The sequence below is a fragment of the Zalophus californianus genome, chromosome 14, assembly GCF_009762305.2.
Source record: "Zalophus californianus isolate mZalCal1 chromosome 14, mZalCal1.pri.v2, whole genome shotgun sequence".
Taxonomy (NCBI): domain Eukaryota; kingdom Metazoa; phylum Chordata; class Mammalia; order Carnivora; family Otariidae; genus Zalophus; species Zalophus californianus.
The window spans coordinates 80,487,403-80,508,248 of NC_045608.1; the positions used below are offsets into that span (position 1 = coordinate 80,487,403).

The window sequence follows — 20,846 nt, forward strand, 5'->3', positions numbered from 1 at the left end:
TGATAAAGACACCAAGATCATGGGGAAATGGCTGGGTCAGAACGGATGAAAGAAAAGAGATTAATTCTTTGGAAAGTAGGATATGCAAATGAAGACAGATCAGGGACCAGTTAAGTGTTAGCTGGGTAGAATAGCTGACCTCCTAGACCTAAAAGGTCATCGAGGCATTTATACTGCATATCTGAAAGCCAGAAACCAGAAGCAGTCGTCGTTATGGTCCTAGAATCTGGGTCAGTATTAATTATTTAGGAGATTTCCTAACATTACCTTTAACTTTGATTCCTCACAAAAATCCTGTCCTGGAAAGTCTCAGTAGTGGCCCCTTTGCTGTCATGACCAGGCACACTTGACCCTGTTGTTGATTCACAGCTGGAGGTAGTAGTGTTTATTTCCCACTCCGGCCTGGGAATTCCCCGGGGTGGGGCCTGCGGTGCCATCTCTGTAGATCCCTGATGTCTGGCCTATTGTCTGCCGCTTTGTAGGTGCCAAATCAGTGTTCCTTTGGATGACTACTTGCATTTGTTTGCTTCTTAATGAATTCATAATGAAAATTAGTGAAGCTGTTCAGAGAAAAATCACAGTATTTGTAATAGAGAAGGAGGCTTTATACAAGATTAAAGGTCTTCTTTTGCAACTCCCTGATGAAAGGTGGGGCAGTTTAAACAATGTACATGTCTAAATAGTTACAGAAATAATTACATCAGCGGCTTTCGCTCCGTGAGGGCAACGGAGTGCAGAGGTGATTGGGAGCCCCCCTTTTGCACCTGACAGAGCTGTGGGGCAGCATGGCTGCGGGGGCGGGCTCGCTGTGCTCTGAAGAATCACGCAAGCGGTTGCAGAGTCGCCCAGAGCCAGGAGGTAAAGTTGCCGTTTGAGGGCAACACTGGCAGTTATCCGGCAGGTAATAGAACACACGCTGCAATGAAAATGGATATGCCTGGGGTACCTGGGTGGCTCAGTCAGCTGAGTGTCCGACTCTTGGTTTCGGCTCAGGTCATGATCTCAGGGTCCTGGGATCAAGCCCCAGGTCAGGCTCCATGCTCAGTGCGGAGTCTGCTTGAGATTCTCTCTCTCCCTCTGCCTCCCCGCTCATGTGCTCGCTCGCTCGCTCGCTCTCTCTCTAAAATACATAAATAAATCTTTTTTAAAAATGAATATGCCTATGTCTTTAATAATGTTTTATGAGGAAAATATAATAAAGATATTGGAGCTTTGGTGATAACTATGCTTAAGTGATAAATCAGATCAGTTCTCTTTAAGATGCACTGATTATTTTCCTGTGCTCTTAGCTAAACGTATTAGCAGTAATTTTCCTCTAAGTCATGAGTTCCTCCAAGTATGAGTTATCTCACTTTTTCCGAGGATTGGATAATTCTGTTTTCAGTATTCTTACCAGAATTTTGTATGAAAGCCAAGTAACTTTTGCAAGCTATGTCTTAGAAGAGGCCTGAGAGGGAAAGGTAACTTTGTTAGTCATGTGGTAGGCAGATTTAACATTCTATTTAGCAATGTATTTTCAAGAAAGTTTTAGCGCATTAAACAATAGAGAAACATACATTAAATAACATAGGCTATGCAAGTAATGTGTTTTTCTCCAGTCTCACCCCCCAATTTTCTGTTTTCCCAGTGGCAGCCATTACACTCACTCAGCCAACAAGTGTTTGTTGAGAACTGTTAAAAGAATAGGAAATAGTACTTGTAAATGGAGCATTCACTATTTATGTGCATGCCAGTAGGTAGCGCCAGGTGCCAGCATCCTACAATTTTTATGAACAAACCTCCTTCAATGTGCAGCACAATTTGCTACTAAAGAAAGTGTCGCATTGGGGTGTGACTTACTCCAGACCGAATTTAATCTAAGCACATGTGTCTCAGTTCCCATCCTAGCTGACTGAAGGAGGACCTTCTCAGAAGATCCGTTCATGTATTCGTTCAGCAAATAATTGTCTACCTGTTCCCAGGCAATTAGCTGTTCATTGGCTTCTCATTTGAAGGAAAGCATTCATTGGGCACTGCTCTTTGTGCCGCACAGCACTCAGGACATGGGAGGAGAAGCCGCAGTGCCTGTTCCCAGGATCATAGGCTAATGGAAGGAATAAATAAGCAAGGGGCATCAGTTGAAACAGGGGTCCTAGTGGAATTGGCACTGAGTTGAGACTAGAAGCATAAGGCACATTTTACCAGGTGAGAGGCAAGGAAAGCTCGAAGAGGCCCAGTCACAGTAGTGTGTGCAGAGGCACAAGTGAGAACATGACACATGCAGGGACTGGAATTAAGCTTGACACAGCTGAATATAGAGTGTGAGGAAGCAGGTGGCGAAAGGTGCAGATGAAGGGCCTTGTTGGACATGCTGAGGAGTCTGGTGGCAGATTGGAAGGCGGAGTGTGGTCAGATGGGATAAAGCACGTCTGAGTCACCCTGACAGCCTGGTGGGGAGTGGGTCAGAGGGAAGCGAGACTAGAGCAAAGTCCGGGTGCGGTCCCAGGCCTCCCCGGGGGAGCTGACGTGGTGGCCGGAGTACAGGAGCTGGCTGCAGTAAATTAAGGATGGGGGGGGGTCGTGATGTTGATAAGCACCACCTAAGAGGATTATTTATAAAGATATTGCCAGCATTGTCTTTATAAATACCCTACTGAACTCATTTTATAATTTCGTAATTTAAACAATGAGCAATTACAACTGCAGAACTGTGAAAATTTAAATCATTAGGTAACATTAGAAAAATGTTGCTTATCAATTTCATAAAATTCAGTAATGTTCTGAAAGGTCTGTAGTCTTTCCCTGTAGGGCATGCTCTGACCTGAATTTGTTTCTTTCAATCACTTGTTCTAAGTTATGCATCAGCCAGCCCTTGGGTTTCATCACTACTCAGCACATTGTGCTGATACCATTTGTCTTCCCTGTGCTCATGTATATCCTGATGGAATAGCCCGTCATTAATAAGTATTATCAGTTTTTCATTGAAGTCCAGTTGACTGTTGATGGAACCATTATAAGTGGAAAAACAGAAGAAAAAAGAGAGGACAGTTTCCCTATTAATGTTTAGGTTAAGTGAATTTCTGTACTTAGAGTATTAAGGCTATCAAAGGTGATGGGAGTGCAGATAGGGAATAAGTGAAATGTGATGACATTGTGCTACATTTATGTTTTTTAAAAGTTTGGGTTTGTATTAATGAGGCTGCAAGAATATAGAATAGTAACACTGGTTGTGTTAGGGTACTACATTTAAGGCAAGTTTTCTAAGCTTTTCTGCTGGTCGAACTTTTTGTAATGTGGTTATAATCCTCTCATAATAAAAAGTAATCATTTTTATTTTTTTTTTTAAGATTTTATTTTTTGACAGACAACGAGAGAGGGAACACAAGCAGGGGGAGTGGGAGAGGGAGAAGCAGGCTTCCTGCCGAGCAGGGAGCCTGATGCAGGGCTGGATCCCAGGACCCCGGGATCATGACCTGAGCCGAAGGCAGACGCTTAACAACTGAGCCACCCAGGTGCCCCCCAAAATAATTATTTTAAATTGCGTATAATTTTATATCATTGCTTCTGTTTGGGAGCAAGGGTATAAAATAATTTGTGTGGAAACTGCATCCTTTGAAGTCAGTTGAGAATATATTTCTCCAAAAATGCATGTTTTCATTTTATTCAGTCTCTGTCCCTCCCCAATCCATAATAGACTTAAGAATTTTTCCAAATAAAAATGATTGTCTACTTTTAATATTCTGAAATTCTCAGATGCAATTTGCCTTTCAAACCATCTTAAGATCTTTAATAGGCTCTTGAGGCATTATCTTAAATTATAATAAGCTGCCACCCCAAGCCAGATAATTGAATGCTTCCTACCCATTCTGCCGAATTGTGGGTTACATATTCTGTTATCCAGAAAAATTGCCAATTACTCTTATTCTCTCTTGTACATGGCGAGCTGCCTTCTACCCTGGTTCCCTGCTCCATCATGCAAATGCAGCACCTCATTTTAGGGCTTTTCTCATTTAAGCCTTACACAGGTTTTGTGAGAAAGAAGGTATTATTCCCATTCACAGATAGCACATAATTTTTGTTCTAATCAATATGCTGACCCTTTTTGTGGTTGTTTCCCAAATGAGATTAGACAGGAGCTGTTGGAGAGTCCAGGTAGTGGATGCCTGGAGGGCAGGATCCATACGTGACTTGTGCCTTTTTCCCTTGCATATAGTAGGCATGTGCACCAGCTCATCTTTTACCCATTTCTTATTTAGCTTCTTTTGAATTATCTTCTCATTTTGTATGTTTTCCTGCCTTTCCTCATGTTGCAAGTTTTTTAGTTTAAGAAAGCCCTTCACTGTTGGATTTTGATGTTAGAACTGTAATCCTTATGGTCATAACAGGTGCAGAGATTTTTGTGAGCAGTAAGAAAAACTATGCTTAGGGTCTTCAGTTAATGCTTATTTTTTTAATGTAGAGATAAGCTTAAAAGCATAAAGATGGGGAGAGTAAAGAACACAAATTTTCTGCATTAGTCAAAGGCAGTAAACATTTTAGCTGCATTTAGCAAAATCTGTTTTAAAGTGTTTATGGGAGGGTAACAGACGACCTCATTTTTCTGCATTTGGCCAGCATCATGTAGTGAATGGTCCGACGGATTCTCAGGGTAAAGGGTAGGAGCATAGAACCACCTGAACCACCTGTCCAGGCCCTCACTTCCTGTTTCCCCTCATTCCTTCAGTGCGTGGACCTGAGCTGTAATGAGCTAAGCGAAGTCACTTTACCAGAAAACCTGCCTCCAAAACTACAAGAACTAGACCTGACCGGAAACCCCCGACTTGCCCTCGATCACAAAACCTTGGAACTTCTGAAGTAAGTATTTTGTGACGCTCGGCAGCCCCATCTGACAATGGGATTTATAACTTAGCGAAAACATTGAACAGAATATGAAGGACCCGTTGATTTATTAGCTGTATCTACACACGTTTGAGGTGATTTGTGAGTCTATATAGTTCACCATCATTAAGGGCCAAAAACAATTTCAGATAGTTGGATACTCAGGTGTCCTGTCAGAAAGTTTCTGAGGAAGTATCCAGACAAAAAGAGAACAAGAATAATGACTACAAAGAGGGAAAGGGGACAGAAAGAAAGACGGGGGAGAGCAATGACTAGCCAAGATGTAAACTTACATCTCAGTTACTGATAACGTGGTGTGATGCTTAATGCAAATGCTATGAAAGGATTTTGAAAGAGATGTGTAATGTGGGGAAAATGCACAATGTGGAACTAAAGTCCAGATTATTTAAGCAAAAGTGGGAGTGTGGGGTAGTTAGATCCTGCTAAGTTACCTTCTTGTTTGGGGAAGGGTACGTTCTTTGATACGGTCTCACTCTTGATGTCGGTAGAGAATTACAGGTTCACTGTGTAAAACATTAAAGGAAACCTCATTAGAAAAGATGTCTTGAAAAAATTTTCATCACAGAACTCTAAATGTCAAAAGAATTGAATTATGCTTCCCAATTGAATATTATATAGCCATTAAAAACAACAATGTAGAGTTACATTACTAACTAAAGGTCTCTACATATGATGTTAAATGAGGAGAATGTTTACAAAGAAATTTGTATGGTATGTTCCCACTTTTTTGCAAAATAAATATGTGTGCATTGGGTGTGTGTGCTTGTGTACACCTGGAAAATGCCCACAAGGATATAAAACAAAATGTTACAATAGTGTTGTTCTTTGGATAGCAGGATTATGGATGGTCTTCATTACCTTCTTGAAACATTTCTGAATTCTCAGAATATTTTTGCAGCCAGTCTTAAGTAAGTCTTGGACATGGATACACACTAGTCATGTATTGCCATTTATGCTTAAACCCTGTTACCCTGTCTACTGCTGAAAGTCATATTCCATTAGCTTAGAAAAAACGGAAAAGGAGAATTTTTAAAAAAAGAGTAGCATTAGTAGTCTATTAATATTATCCTAGGCTTTTAGAGCAAGCCAGAATTTGAACATCATCAGGGTGATTCCTGGATAGAATTGGCCTAATTAGTGCCTGTTGGTTCTAGGTACTTAATTGATTTCAATATATAATTGAAGAATACTGCTTAAGTAGAGTGTTGTAGGAAAGCCACAGGGGACCTAGGCACTCTCCACCGTTTATCAGTATGTGAAGCCTTGGCCCAAATCCCTGAGTCTGTACAGACCTTAGTTTTCTCATCTACGTGATGGGGAAGATGGCCTACAGACTTGCTAAGGGACTTCTCAGAACTAAGAGTGCATGGATCATCAATATGTATTTCATCTTTATACAGGTAACTTTTGAGTATTCTTACAAATATATGAAATTTTCTGTTAAAAATATATCAAAATTAGTTACTAAATGGAAATAGCTGTTTGGAGAAAAAAGTTGAATTTGTACTACACACCAAAATACATTCCAGCTAAATTAAAGAGTTAACTCTATAAAACGAAATAATTTCTAAAAGTAAGAAAAAATCATATATGACTTTTTAGGCCAAAAAAGGTGGTGGTGGGGGGGAGGTGGGAGGCACGGATCACAAGAGGAGAAATCAATATATATAGATTGGTTTTAATATTTATGTTATAAATATTTAAAAGTATGTTTTATACAGAATAATTTGAAATATCTTTCCAGAAGCAATCAAGAGTAAATCTAAAAGGCAAGTGACAAACTTCTTAAGAAGAAACACTGGCAAACAAAAAAAAAAAGCAAAAATAAAAGCATTAGTATTCTCGATAGAAAATGCTCTTATAAGAAAAGTACTCAAACAGCAAACAAGCAAAGAACATTAACATTTCACAAAAGAAGTACAGATAGGCACATGAAAACATGATGTTCAATCTCAGTATATCAAGGAAATAGTAAATATTTAAATAACATTTTCCTCCCTCAAATTGGTGCTGCTGGAGTACTGTAAATTGACATAACTTTTCTTAAATGCTATTGACTCTGTGTATGAAGCTTTTAAAAATATTCACGTACTTAGACCAAGGTTTTCTATTTCTGTTTCTATTTTAAAAAATAATCAGAAATGTGCTCATTTTAGGCACAGAGGTAGTCATCAAGATATATCTAATTATCTTTAGGATGAACATAAAATGTCATGGGAAAATGTTCATGATGTAATTAGAAAAAAGATGCAAAACCACATATATAGAATGACCCCACTATTATACATGTGTAAGAAAAATCTATTTGTTCAAGACTCTGCAGTGAACGTGTTACTGAACTGGCCTGAGCAACTACAAAGACACATGTGTTCTCAGATTTTAAAAAGGTAACAATGAAATCATAACACTTTTATGTAAAGATGTTGTCTTCTGTTTAACAACGTTAGGAAGGCTATCTATGGCTTCCTCCTAACTTGCGAGAGCTTCCATATCTAATGTATTTCTTGTGCTTCTAGAGGCTTGGCCTGTTTATTGGGCATGAGCCACGGTGAGTGCATATGGTGGCTCTTCTGTGTGACTGAGCTCCAGCTCCCATGTTCTCCCAGACTGGTTTAAAGAGGTACAAGAGTCGACATTCAGGTCATTTCGGACAGCTTCTCAGCCACACTGTTCAGCTAGGCAGAGAGGGCGAAAGCCCCGCTTAACCAGAAGGGATTGGGGGGGAGTTTAAGGATTACTTTTTCTTTAATTTCAGGCTAGGAAATGGAATTATTTCTTTGAAGGTTCTGTGTTCTATAAAAAGTATAAATGTCTTTAGAAATGAGCCTTCCGTTTTTCTCTGGAATTCAGAAAGGTAGCGAAGATGTCGTGAGAACCTTAGGTAGGCCTTAAGAAATGCTTCTCATTTGCTTACCATTGTGCAGGGATGAAATCTGGTGCCAGGTCATATGAATAGCAGATAATGGCAGACTGTCTTTTTAAATGCCCCTCTTTTATTGTTAGGATTGAAAACTTTGAAAAGAGGATATATAGCTCTGCTATGAAATAAGGTATTAGTTTTACTTCAGGATTTTCTGTTGGCACTTTTCCAGTTTAGGATAAAGGGAAGAGTGAATGTTTGCTGGTAATTGAGAGTAGAAACTTTTCTTTCACAAAATATTTTTAAATTTCACAGAAATTGCAATCATCTATTTCTAGAATCAAAGTGAATACAGTTAGGTATAGATTTACTTCTTAGAGTTGAAGGGTATTCAGTGTTTGTTGTATTTTGGAGTTAAATTCTTGGGGTCATGACAGAAGTGTCTGTGTTAAGAGATTATATGTAAGCTTTTTCTCTTGTATAAGTAATAGAGGGGGAAAAACCAGTGGCAATTTATAAGTAAGTAGGATTTATTTCACCGTGTGGTAGCCAGCCTTTTTAAAAAACTGTTTCACATCTGTAGGACTTCCTGTTGGGGGCACTGAATACTTTCTAGTAGGGTGGTTTTTAATAAACCCCATTCGAGAGTTTACACTTTCAGTATTTGTCTTGGGTCCTGTTGGACCAGTTATGGCATGTGACAGCGAGGTGAGATGACTTGTCTCCCATTTAATTCACAGTGTTAATGTGTAATTTATTGAAATACCCCTCCTTTCATAATTTCATGGTATTAGTCTTAGCATGAATGGCTGCAAATGAGCAAAGAATTGGAAGCTTAAGGGATGGCAAGTCCTCAATATTTGTGAAATATTGGAAGGGGTGATACGAGCAGAAATTGGATTTGAGGATGAATGTTGCAGAATTCTCTCATTCAAATACAATATGATTGTGGCTTAGGTTTCGTACTTTTCAAATCTGGGTGTTCAGACTGTAAGAATACACCCAACGTAATGTTTTCTCAAACTAAGGTTGAGAGCAGTCTTTTTCATGCCCAGGAGACAGCAGCCATCGAAGTGTGATGTGTAAAGGTCTCGAATCACCACCCTAGGATGCTGATAAAAACTTATTTTCATGCCCCTTTGTTTTCACTTTGTTGAGTAGCTAGTTCTTGCTGATAAATATTTTAGACATGTTAAACACAAATGGTAAGTACAGAGTGCTTAGCGGGTGTTTTTCATCTCTCAAATAAAGGTAGCATTTCACCCATCTTTGACTTTGATTCCCGTCCCTTTCTTTTCTCTTGTTAGTAATATCCGCTGTTTCAAGATTGATCAGCCTTCCGCAGGAGATGCATCTGGAGCCCCAGCTGTCTGGAGCCATGGATATACTGAAGCCTCAGGGGTGAAAAACAAGTGGGTGAAACTTTGGAGTGAGAAGCGCCTCCAGCCCGCCTCCCTTCTTTAGTGGGGAAGATACTCAGTGCTAACACACACTTTCCTCGTGTCACATTGATCTGAGCAGGATTCCCTAAAGTGAGGCCACCTCAAGTCTTACGTTTGAACAGTAAGCTAAGCCCTGCTTGGCATCACGTACTCTTCTCTTTGTGAGAGATGTTGCTAGGGTACAGTGTAACTGACACATTCAGTCTGTGTGAGACTCCAGTGTTTGGAGAAGACCTAAGTATTGAAATGCATCCCTGCCCTTTGGAAAAGTCGATCTTTGTTTGAAGCCTGTTTACCGAGCAAAACAGGGGATAGTGTTGAAGGAGAAGTAGCCTTGATTGCCCATATTCAATCACTTCCGTTATTGATTAGTGGTTCTTGGAGCTGTTTCTTACAATCTTAAATTAGCTTGGCAGGGGGTGCCTGGGTGGCTTAGTCGGTTAAGCGGCCAGCTCTTGATTTCATCTCAGGTCATGATCTCCCAGTCCTGGGATTGAGCCCCACGTGGGGCTCTGCGCTCAGCGGGGAGTCTGCTTAAGGATTTCTCTCCCTCTGCACCCGCCGCGCCCCACTCCAGGTCACACACTCGCTTTCATGCACACGCTCTAAAATAAATGAATAAATCTTTAAAAAACAATAAATTAGGTTGGCAGGAGTTTCATGTTCATTCCCTGTGAGGTCAGCTGCTTGTCTTGCCGCCAGGACTTGTCCATCTCAATTTCAATTTCTTTTTCTTCCTTGTCTCAGGTGCAAATATTGATTTTCCTGAGAATTGTAATCAAGCTCTTCGGGCTTGCTTCTTATGAAGAGGTGCTAATAATTAGTACCAGAAAATACCAGAAAAGGAAAGCCTCCTATAAATTAGAATAGTCATAATTAGCTAAGGTATCACAACATGAAATATCGAGAATAAGGAAAGAAAAAGTGGAAGACAGTTCCGTAATACCTAACATTCTACCCTGGGTGCACTTCAGAATCAGTCAGGGGAGGAACTTCAGCCTACGCCTAGCATTTCAGAATGTTTTAAAATCTCCCCCAGGTGACATTGATGTGCATCCAGGAATGGGAACCACTGACTAGCTGAATACCTTTCACGGAAAATAAAAAGTGGAATTGTGGTCACCATGCTGCCCCCTTTCTTCCCCCCCCGCCCTTTGAGCAGAAAACAGAATCAAGTTCTGGATCTGACGCATTGGTCCTTCTTTCCCTAAGGGTGGGACTTGGTGTTGTGCAGTCTAGGGAAGAGGCAGCCCCCATTTCAGCACCTCTGCTCCATTTGCCCAATAAAGGCAGAATGACCAGCTGTACCAGGCTCTGGTTGTTGCCTTAGTTCTGTGTATTTTGCCTTGTGTTAGCACTGTCTTTTGGGGAGAAATTAGTACATTCTTTGGAGCACTCAGAGTTCCTTTCTGGAGATCTTTTTTTAAAAGACCTAGGTCTTGCTTATAACCACCAGTATGTGAAACTGCTTTCTAATTCCAGAACACTGATGTGAAACCCTAGATTGGCTTTTAAACATCTCTGGATATTAAAATGTATTATCTACTCCTATATATTAATGAAGCAAGGGACCAATTAGACCTGTTTTTTCCTACATAATTCCCCCTTCCCCCATTACTTTTTTTGAGTGAAAGTATGTGCAAGAGCAGGGTGGGTGGAGGGGCAGAAGGAGAGAGAATCTAAAGCAGGTGCCACACCCAACCTCAACTCAGAGCCTGACAGGGGGCTTGACCTAGTGACCCTGAGATCATGACCTGAGCTGAAATCAAGAGTCAAATGCTTAACCGACTGAGTCACCCAGATGTCCCTACTTTTTTTTTTTAAAGAAACGTTATATTGAAGTATAACATAGGTAACAACGAAGTACATAAGTATACAACTAAAGGGAACACATCTGCAAACCACCATCTAGATTAAAAAATAGAATGTTACAGTAAATGCTATGTAAGTGTGAGCTATTGTTAAGGATAATGGTTCTTACTATTATTTATCCCCTAACTCCTCAAGTTATTTTTTCAGGTTCATATCTCAGTCTAGCCATGATGTAGATCTGGTCTTCATTGTTTTTATTAATATACAGAATAAAAAGTTATTTATATTCAACAAAATTCACCCTTTTAGGAGTACAGCCCTGCAGTTTTGATGAAAGAATGTGATTGTGTAACCACCACCGCAGTCAGGTTCTAGAGCAGCCCCGTCACTCCCCAGAATTCTCCCGTGCCCCCGTGTTGTCAGTTCTCCTGACCCCAGCCCTTGGCAACTCTTGACCTGGTTTTGTTGCCTTGGTTTTGCCGTTTCTAGAATGTCATATAGATGGAATTATATAGAAGACAACCACCTCAGTCTACCGTGTGTCACTTAGCATAATGCATTTTATATTCATCTGTGATGTCACATGTTAGTTCCTTTATATTGCTGAGTATTACTCCATTGCATGCATGTATTATCATTTATCCATTCACCATTTGAAATCTATTGAGAGTGTCTCAACTTTTCAGCAAATATAAACAATGAGTGCTATAAAGAGTCGTGTACAGGTTTTTGTGTGAACTTGTGTTTTCTCCTGGGTAAATACTTAGGAGCAGGATTAGATACTTAGCTCCAAAGGACTCCCAGATTCCTTTCCAGTTTTGCATTCCCAGCCACAATGTGTGAGACTTCTAGTTGCACATCCTTACCAGTGCTTCCTGTTACAAGGTGGTGGTGGCAGTTTTGGTCATTCTAATAGCGATAGCTCATTGTGGGTTAATTTTGCTTTTCATGATGACTAATGATGCTGATCACCTTTCCATGCATTTATCATCCATCCATATATCTTTGGTGAGAATATATTCTTTCACATCAAATATGATTATGAAGGTATTTTTGTAGACACCCTTTATCAAGTTGAGAAAATTCCCTTCTAATCATACTTTGCTAAAAGTTTTTGTCATAGGCTCTTTCTGCATTCAGTTGAGATGACCATATGTTTTCTTCCTTAGTCTGTCGGTGTGGTAAATTACTTTGATTTTTGAATGCTGAATCAGCTTTGCATGCCCAAGATAAATTCTACTTGGTCATGATGTATTGTCCTGTTCGTAGGCTGCTGGATTCAATTTGCTGGTAATCTGTTGCTCATGCCCCTGTAGTTTTCTTGTGATGTCTTTGGCTTTGGTATCAGGGTAATGCTGGCCTCATTGTTGAGGACTGTTTCCTCTTCTTTAGTTTTCTTGAAAAGTTTGTACAGAATTGATATTTCTTCCTTGAAGGTTTGGTAGAATTTACCAATAAAAGCCATCTGGACCTGGAATTTTCTTTGGCTTCTAACTACACATTCTGTTTCTTTGCTATGGGATTATCTATCTCTTCTAGAATGAACTTTGGTAATTTAGGTCTTTTAAGGAATTTATCCCTTTCATCTAGTTTTCACGTTTGACAAACTTATTCATATTATTATGCTTTAAAATCTGTAGGATCTGTAGTAATGGCTCTCCTTCCTGATGTTGGTAATTTGTCTTTTTATACTGATCAGTTTGGTTTGAGGTTTATTAATTTTACTGATATTCTCAAAGAACCAGCTTTTGGTCTTGTTGATTTTTCCCTGTTGTATTTGTTTTCTAGTTCATTGACTTCTGCTTATTTTTATTATTTTCTTTGTGCTTGCTTTCAGTTTGTTTTGCTCTTTTTTAGTTTAAGTGGAAGTTTAGGTCATTGATTTGAGCTTAGAACATTAATATTGTAATATAAGCATTTAGATCTATACATTTCCTTCTAAGCAATTTCTCCAGTATGACTGGAGAATGTATTTTGAATGACTTGGATCCTTTAAATTTATTGAGACTTTTTGTGGCCTAGAATATTCTGGGTAAATATTCTCTGCATTTGGAAAAAATGAGTATTCTGTTGCTGTTGGGGTAGGGTGTCAATTAGATCAAGTTGGTTGATGTTGTTGAAGTCTTGAATATCTTACTGATTATCTACTTGTTTGTCAGTGGCTGAGAGACTATAATAATCGGTTTGTTTCTCCTAGTTTTATCAGTTTTGCTTCATGTGTTTCAAAGTTGTCTTAAGTGCATAAACATTTAAAATGTAGCTTTGTGATGAATGAACTGAATACTCTTTGTTCTGTAATATACTTTGATCTTAATGTATCTTCTTTAGCATAGTATATCTTTTATCCTTTTACTTTTAACCTTTTTTTTTTTTTTAATCCAGTCTGACTTTGTCTTCTGGGGCCGTATTTAGACCACTTGTATATTTAATGGAATTGATATGGTTAGGTTTAAATCTGCCAGCTGTTTTCTATTTGTCTCATCTGTTCTTTGTCTTTTTCTTCATTCTTTTGGATTTATGATTCCATTTTATCTCCTTTATTCATTATTATGCCTTTAGTGTTTGTAGTATAACCTTTAATTACAGTTTACCTTCAAATAATAAGTTAATCTATCACTTCACATATAAGAACCTTACAGTGTGTATTTCCATTTCCCCTCTCCTGGTCTTTGCAGTATTCTCATGTTTTACTTATGTTATAAACCCCAAAATACATGGTTATAATTTTTACTTTAGTCATTTTCTAAAGCAGTGTTTCTCAACTTCAGTGCTATTGACATTTTGAGCCAGATAATATCGTTGGGCAGGGAGGGAGGGATTGTCCTGTGCATTGTAGGGTGTTTGGCAGCATCCCTGGCCTCTACCTACTACATGTCAATAGCACCGTCTCTCCCAACTGTGACAGTCAGAAATGGGTCCCGCGGGTAAAATTGCCCCCATTGAGAACCACTGTTCGAAAATGATTTCTCAGATGAGTTTTATATTTACTCATCTATTTGTCATTTCTTGTACACCTCATTCTTTTATGTAGATCCAGATTTCCATCTGGTATTTTCTTCTGCTTCATGTATTCCTTTTATGTTTCTTATTCTGCCAGTCTTTTGGTAGTAGTAAGTTATTTGTGCATCTGAAAACATCTTTATTGCACCTTACCTTTTTGAAAGCAATTTTCACTGATTTGGAAATCCAGGTTGACAGTTTTTTACTGTCAGTACCTTAAAGATGTTGCTCCACTGTCTTCTGCATTGTTTGCTGTCCTTCGTGTCTTTGTTCCTCTACCTACTCCCCCACCTTTATTCCTGATTTTCAGCAGTTTTTTTTTTTCATTTTCTTTTGCTTACTACTTGTTGAGCTTCTTGTATCTATAGGTTTATAGTTTTCATCAGATTTGAAATCTTTTCAGCCATTAAATTCTTCAAAGGTTTTTCCTGTCTCTCTCCTCTTTTGAAGACTCCAGTTCCCTGTGTATTTGGCTGCTTGAGGTTGCCCTGGCAGTCACTGATGCCCTGGCCTCTTATTTGTCTGCCTGCCTTTTTTTTTTTCCCTCTGTGTTTCATTTTGGAGAGTGCATGGGGCACAGTTACTTGGAAACAACGTGGTTCCGCAAAGGCCTGGAGTGCAGAGACTCTGCAGGCCTCCAGAGCACACTCCCACCTCCACTGCTCTGCTGCAGCCCTAACTGCTGCCTCCTCCCTCAGCTCCTTCCCCAGCTGCAGCCCAGAAACTTCCTCCAGGCAATAAGCTGGGCAAGCTTCATGTTTGCTCTCTGACCTGCACTTCTTATCAGCCAGTGTCTGAATACTATTGTTCCATAGGTGGTTTTTTTTCCCTGCCTTCTTTAAGTTGTTTTGGGGAGGCGGGGGGATAACATACAAAAGGTCCCAGTGTTTTAGTTGTTACTCCATTTTGCCCAACGTGGAAGTTTTCCTTAATGTTTATGAATGAATATGGACATATGGATTCAGAATCTTTTATTATTTCCCATACCTCCTATTCTCTTTCTCTGCCATTGAAAAATAAAATCAGAAGATGGGCATATGTGAAGTATCAGTGTTAATCATTCTAATTTGCTTTACAGAATTTAGTCGGGGTTAGTTTACCTTAGTTTATTCTTCCCCCGTCTGAGGTCATGAAGGAAGAGACAAGACTGTTAATAGTGTTGCGTTGGACAAGGAAAGATGAGCAGACTCAGCACATTTCACTCTTGCTTCACAGGTTATGCGTTGCGGCCCTGTCTGTGAACAACTTCTGTGACAACCGGGAGGCCCTGTACGGGGTATTTGACGGAGACCGTAACGTGGAGGTGCCCTACCTCCTCCAGTGCACTATGAGTGACATTTTGGCCGAAGAGCTGCAGAAAACAAAAAACGAAGAAGAATACATGGTTAATACGTTCATTGTTATGCAAAGGTAAAACTTCCAGTCCCTGCTATGTGTTTTCTTGCTCTTCTTTGAGTGTTTGCCCAATAGTCTCAAAGCACTGCTGTGGCATGTGGGTATGCAAGAGGCATTCAGGTGATCTGGTTTTGCGTAAGTATCAGGGATGGACCATGTCCCCTTGAGACATACTGGTGTTCAGACAACTTAGTAGGAGGCTGAGTCAATGACAGAAATTTAGTGTAGAGCTTTTGGTCACTGTAGAAACCGTGGAATTGTGTTTGTAACTCTTAGGGATGAATGTTAGAAGCATTCCCTCCTTCAAAGAATTGCTCCTTCTTATGTCACTTTAATGGCTTTGTAGGTTGTAAAGGAATTGTCTGTTCATACTGTACTGCAAACCCTCCCGTGGGCCCAGGAAACAGGGAGTGTCCTAAAGGTCATGAGAACAATGATGAGCTCTCCTTTTTCTTTGCCATGATAATCTGCCCGAGGATGAAGTAGCTTTGTAACAGGGGTAGAAAAAGTATCTGCTAAGGAGTGCTGGTTTGGAGCAGCCTTTAAAGTTACCCTCAGTCCTAAATAGCTCCTCTTGAAGAGCTTGGTAGAGACTGCTACAATGAGATTCTTTGCTTCTAGACTCACCTCTGTCTTTCAGATTCTACTGGGCACATACCATTAGCAATTAAATACTGATAATAGATAATATTTAGTGAGCCCTGTGTACCAGTCATTGTTCTAAATACCCCACATGCCATACAGTAACATTAACTATCAAACTGGGTAAAATGTACTTACTTTACCGATGAGAAACTGAGGTACAGAGAAGTAAAACAAATTTCTCTTAAGAGCTAGTAGATGGCGCAGCCAGAATTTGACCTGGGGCAGTAAGACTCCAGAGAATGTTCTAACAACCAGCCACATCTATCTCCTTTTCTGTTTTTATCACCATCGTATCCTAGGGAAAAAAGCAAACACATATCATCATATGCACAAACATGTGCACACACTCCCTTCACACCCTCACCCCAAAGAGGTCTACCTTTTATAGATACATGAGCCCTCAAGCTCTGATTCCCAGCTGTTCCGGTCCCCAGGTACCATCCAGTTGCTGGCTTTGCTCAAAGGAATCATTGTGCCTGGAAAGAGAGCAAGCAGGGCTTCCCTGGTCGGGCCTCCAGCCCCGTCTGGTCAGGGGTGGCTACAGGTCTGCACTTACAGACCCGAGTTGTTGACCCATCTCCAGGGCCATTTGCCCCTTATTTGCCCTGTTAAGAGGACATGGGATCTGGAGTGATCTTTTCAGCCTTTGGAGGAACTGTATGTCTTCTTGCGCCTGACATCCTAACTTACTCAAGTAGGCAGCCCTGCTTTCCATTGCTGGTCCTGCTGCTCGCCTAAACTAGAGCATTGATAGGAGCTGACAGGACCTGCAGGTCTGCCCTGGTAAACGGAGGAGTCTGCTCAGCCTTCTTGCTTCAGCACCACTCAGGATCAGCAGGGCCCTGGGAAGCTTGTGATAGGAGTTCTTGGCTCCTTTTGTCAGAACTTGTAGGTGCTTTGTGTACTCCATCTGTAGAGTAGGGGTCACGAAAAAAAGGGGTATATCGCCAGCACTTTGGAGCTTGAGTACTAGAATGTCCTTCCTCTGAATATTCTAGAATAGGTAACACGGGTATAGAAAGTCTTCCCCACATAAGGCAAGAACATGAATGGTCCAGAAATTAAAGGCTCATTCATACCAGCAAACATCCTTACAAAGGAGAAGAGGGTAGGAGGGCCAGGTCATGTTGAAGTGCATCTGTCTGTGTGTGGAGTACAGTTAAACCTGTTGAAGTGCTCCCTCGGTCCCCTCGCTGGGGGCAGGGGGCATTTGAAGAGGTGGACAGGGAGCAAAGTAGCCATTTCCCTTCTGTCCTTGGAGCACCATGATGAGGGAGCAGCAGGCTGGATGCCACAGGACAAGGGCTCCTTGGGTGGTAAAGGGGCATTCCCCCAGTTGTGCGCAGACATGGGGGTGGCGGGCAGACTCCACACACGGGCCCTCCTCCTTGGAGAAGTGGAGCAGCGCTTGCTTTGGTGAGAGAGACCGAGTGGAACCCCCGGGCTCTGTTTTTCCTCCTAGCCCTCCTGTTGAGTTAGCAAAGCTGACACGTGACCGGTCACGTCTGGGTTTCACCCCCCCCCCCCCTCTTTGGGTTCTAGGAAACTCGGCACGGCCGGGCAGAAACTTGGGGGCGCTGCTGTGCTCTGTCATATCAAGCATGACCCCATGGACCCAGGAGGATCCTTTACCTTGACCTCTGCTAATGTGGGCAAGTGCCAAACGGTTCTCTGTCGGAACGGGAAGCCGTTGCCTCTGTCCAGATCATACGTCATGAGCTGTGAAGAGGAGCGGAAGAGAATTAAACGGCACAAGGCCATTATCACCGAGGTGAGGGCACGGTTTTCCTTGGGGTGGCGGGGAGGATGGGGCCAGGGTCATGGCGGAAACCAGCAACATTCCAAGTCTGCAAGGTCACAAAGCAAATCCTCTGTACCAGCAGTCTGAAGACATCACATATAGGATAAAAAAATATTTCTCCATGGCCTCCCTGTGTCAGAGGCTCTGCCGGGTGTTTCATGCCCTTAGCTCAGCTGATGCTCACAAGCCCCTCGGGGAAGCAGGGGGTTCGGGGCCTGAGGGGGCCACCCCGGAGGTCACAGTGCTGGTACTGGTCCTGACTCTGTCCCTTGCAGGCTGGGCCTCGGAGGCCTGTGAGCCTCCGTTTCCCCTCGGGAACGCAGCCATCCTGTCTTCCGAGGTCTGTGGGTCAGTGTAAACGTAGCCAGTTGTGATTTGGTACTTAGGTCCTGTTCCCGTTTGAGTCAGGGAGGGAGTGGTTTTTCACCCGGGGTTTCTTTGCACCCCCAGCCCCAGCGGGCACACTTGGTTTTCACGGCTAGGTGGAGAGGGCTCTGGGCACGTAGCAGGTAGAGGTACGGGTGCTGCTCCCCACCCTCCAATGCACAGGACGGCGCCCACCACAAAGGATTATTTGGCACCAGTGGCACTGCTGAGAAACCCCGGAGTGAGGCTCCGTCCTAGGATGTTTATGGCGGTGCTCCTTGAGCCCGGGCCCTCGGGGTGCCGCCCCGGTCTCCGGCTCCCCACAAGACGCCGAGCCCGCCCTGAATGCGTGGGGAAACGGTGCGGGGCTGCAGGGACGATCCCGGCGGACTGCGGCAGAAGCTCGCCGTCTGTGGAGGGAGAGAGCCGGAGTCCGGCCCGGCCGTCGGGGGGCGGGGGGGGCGGGGGGGTGGCGCTCGGCCCCTCCCACGTGCCTTAATGTCCATCTGGGCCCCCTCCCCTTCCAGGACGGCAAGGTGAACGGAGTGACGGAGTCCACGCGCATCCTGGGCTACACCTTCCTCCACCCCAGCGTGGTGCCGCGGCCCCACGTGCAGTCCGTGCCCCTGACCCCCCAGGACGAGTTCTTCATCCTGGGCAGCAAGGGCCTGTGGGACAGCCTGTCGTCCGAGGAGGCGGTGGCCGCCGTGCGCCCCGTGCCCGACGCCCTGGCCGCCGCCAAGAAGCTGTGCACGCTGGCGCAGAGCTACGGCTGCCACGACAGCCTGAGCGCCGTGGTGGTGCAGCTCAGCGTCCCCGAGGACAGCTTCTGCTGCTGCGAGCTGGGCGCGGGGGGCGCGGGGGGCGCCGGCCCGCCGCCCAGCCCGGGCCTCTTCCCGCCGCCCGGCAGCGCGGTGCTCAGGGAGCGGCCGGCCGACGCGCCGGGCGTGCCGTCCTCCAGCAGCGGCCTGGCGTCCGAGATGAGCAGCGAGCTGTCCACGTCCGAGATGAGCAGCGAGGTGGGCTCCACGGCCTCGGACGAGCCACCGGCGGGCGCCCTGGCCGAGAGCAGCCCCGCGTACGCCAGCGAGCCGCGCTGCGCGCTGCACCCCGTGGGCACGGCCCACCCCTTCCAGCGCCAGCTGTCCAGCGCCACCTTCTCCAGCGCCTTCTCCGACAACGGTCTGGACAGCGACGACGAGGCGCCCATCGCGGGCGTCTTCAGCAACGGCAGCCGCGTGGAGGTGGAAGTGGACATTCACTGCGGCCGCGCCAAGGACAAGGAGCCGCAGCGCCTGCCGCCCGCGCCGGCCGACGCCAGCGACGAGGGCATCGTCATCAGCGCCAACGAGGACGAGCCGGGGCCGTCCCGGAGGGCGGATGGGCCAGCCGTGGGGACCATCGGGCGGCGCCGGGCCAACGGCTCCGTGGCGCCGCAGGAAAGGAGCCACAACGTGATCGAGGTGGCGGCCGACGCGCCGCTCCGAAAGCCCGGGGGCTACTTCGCAGCGCCGGCCCAGCCGGACCCCGAGGATCAGTTCATCATCCCCCCGGAGCTGGAGGAGGAGGTCAAGGAGATGATGAAGCGGCAGCCGCCGCCGCCGCCGCGGCCCTGCCCGGGGGACCCGCTGCCGGACTACTGTGACACGCCACTCTGACCCGCCTGAGCGCTAGTTCCCAAATAAACTAACCGAGAAAGACGGAGTTGCGAGAGTCTCCCAGGCTCACGTTAAACCAGGGGTTCACTCCACGCCCTCCCGCGTCCCCACCCTGTCCTTGCGCCTCATCTGTAGGTTCTCCTTCTGTCGTTTGTTTTTGTTTTTTAATTACCACTCTTCTAGTGATGCTCTACCAGTATGATTTAAATTTGTTAACCTCTCCCCCTAACATATCAGATGTGTAAAGACAAAGAACAAAAGGTTTAATATATTACAGAGAAACGGTTAATGATAATGTGATATTTTTTAAAATGGCTTTTTGTTGTTTTCGGAAGGCAGGGCGGGTTGCCAGTGCTAAATGATTTTAATAATATTGTAATTCTGTATTTCTTTCTTTGGAGGAAAAGGCTTTTTTTTTTTTGTCTTGAAAATGATAGACATTTGTAGAATATGGAGACTAACTCCTAGGAGTTGCTTTACTCTGTCAGGTGACTTAAGTCACTGGGATTCACTAATTTTCTCTGAGAGAACAGTTGATTGAGAAATTTCTATTGTAAATAGCTCAGTGTTGTATAGTGACGCTTCAGATGTTTTGCAGTTTTGGCCTAAGGACACAGCCTAAACAACTGACTTTTCTCCTCCTCCTCCCCCTCGGATGAGCCTTCCCCCCCCACCTCACACCCCCACCTGCGCTCATCCAGTGTGGAGGCTGAGCAGCGAAAGAGCACTTCTGTTCAGATAAGGGGGAATCTTAGGCCGCTAGAAACGAACCTGCACCCAAGGGGCCTCGGACCCTTTTTTCTTCCTCTCCTGCCCCCACCCAGCCTCTTGACTTTTGCAGACACGTTTTGTGTTCCTTATTTGCTGCCACAATCAGCATGAGTGTATAGCGTCCAGTTAGATCATTTACATACCAAGAGTTATATTAAAGCAGAATGCACAAATGAACGTCATAATTTTTGTTATAATAAATATAAAATTTACAAGTA

The 20,846-nt window shown here is 43.7% G+C and overlaps 1 protein-coding gene across 1 annotated transcript in view; it reads left to right on the forward strand.

Annotated features, from left to right (window-relative positions):
* Positions 1-20,846, forward strand: part of PHLPP1 (PH domain and leucine rich repeat protein phosphatase 1) — a 216,776-nt gene extending 195,930 nt beyond the window's left edge. The window contains exons 13-17 of the mRNA XM_027576176.2: positions 4,703-4,833; positions 9,046-9,150; positions 15,208-15,402; positions 17,575-17,803; positions 18,727-20,846. Of these exons, the coding sequence (XP_027431977.2) occupies positions 4,703-4,833; positions 9,046-9,150; positions 15,208-15,402; positions 17,575-17,803; positions 18,727-19,857 (1,791 nt within the window). The 3' untranslated portion in view covers positions 19,858-20,846. The remainder of the gene's footprint in view (positions 1-4,702; positions 4,834-9,045; positions 9,151-15,207; positions 15,403-17,574; positions 17,804-18,726) is intronic.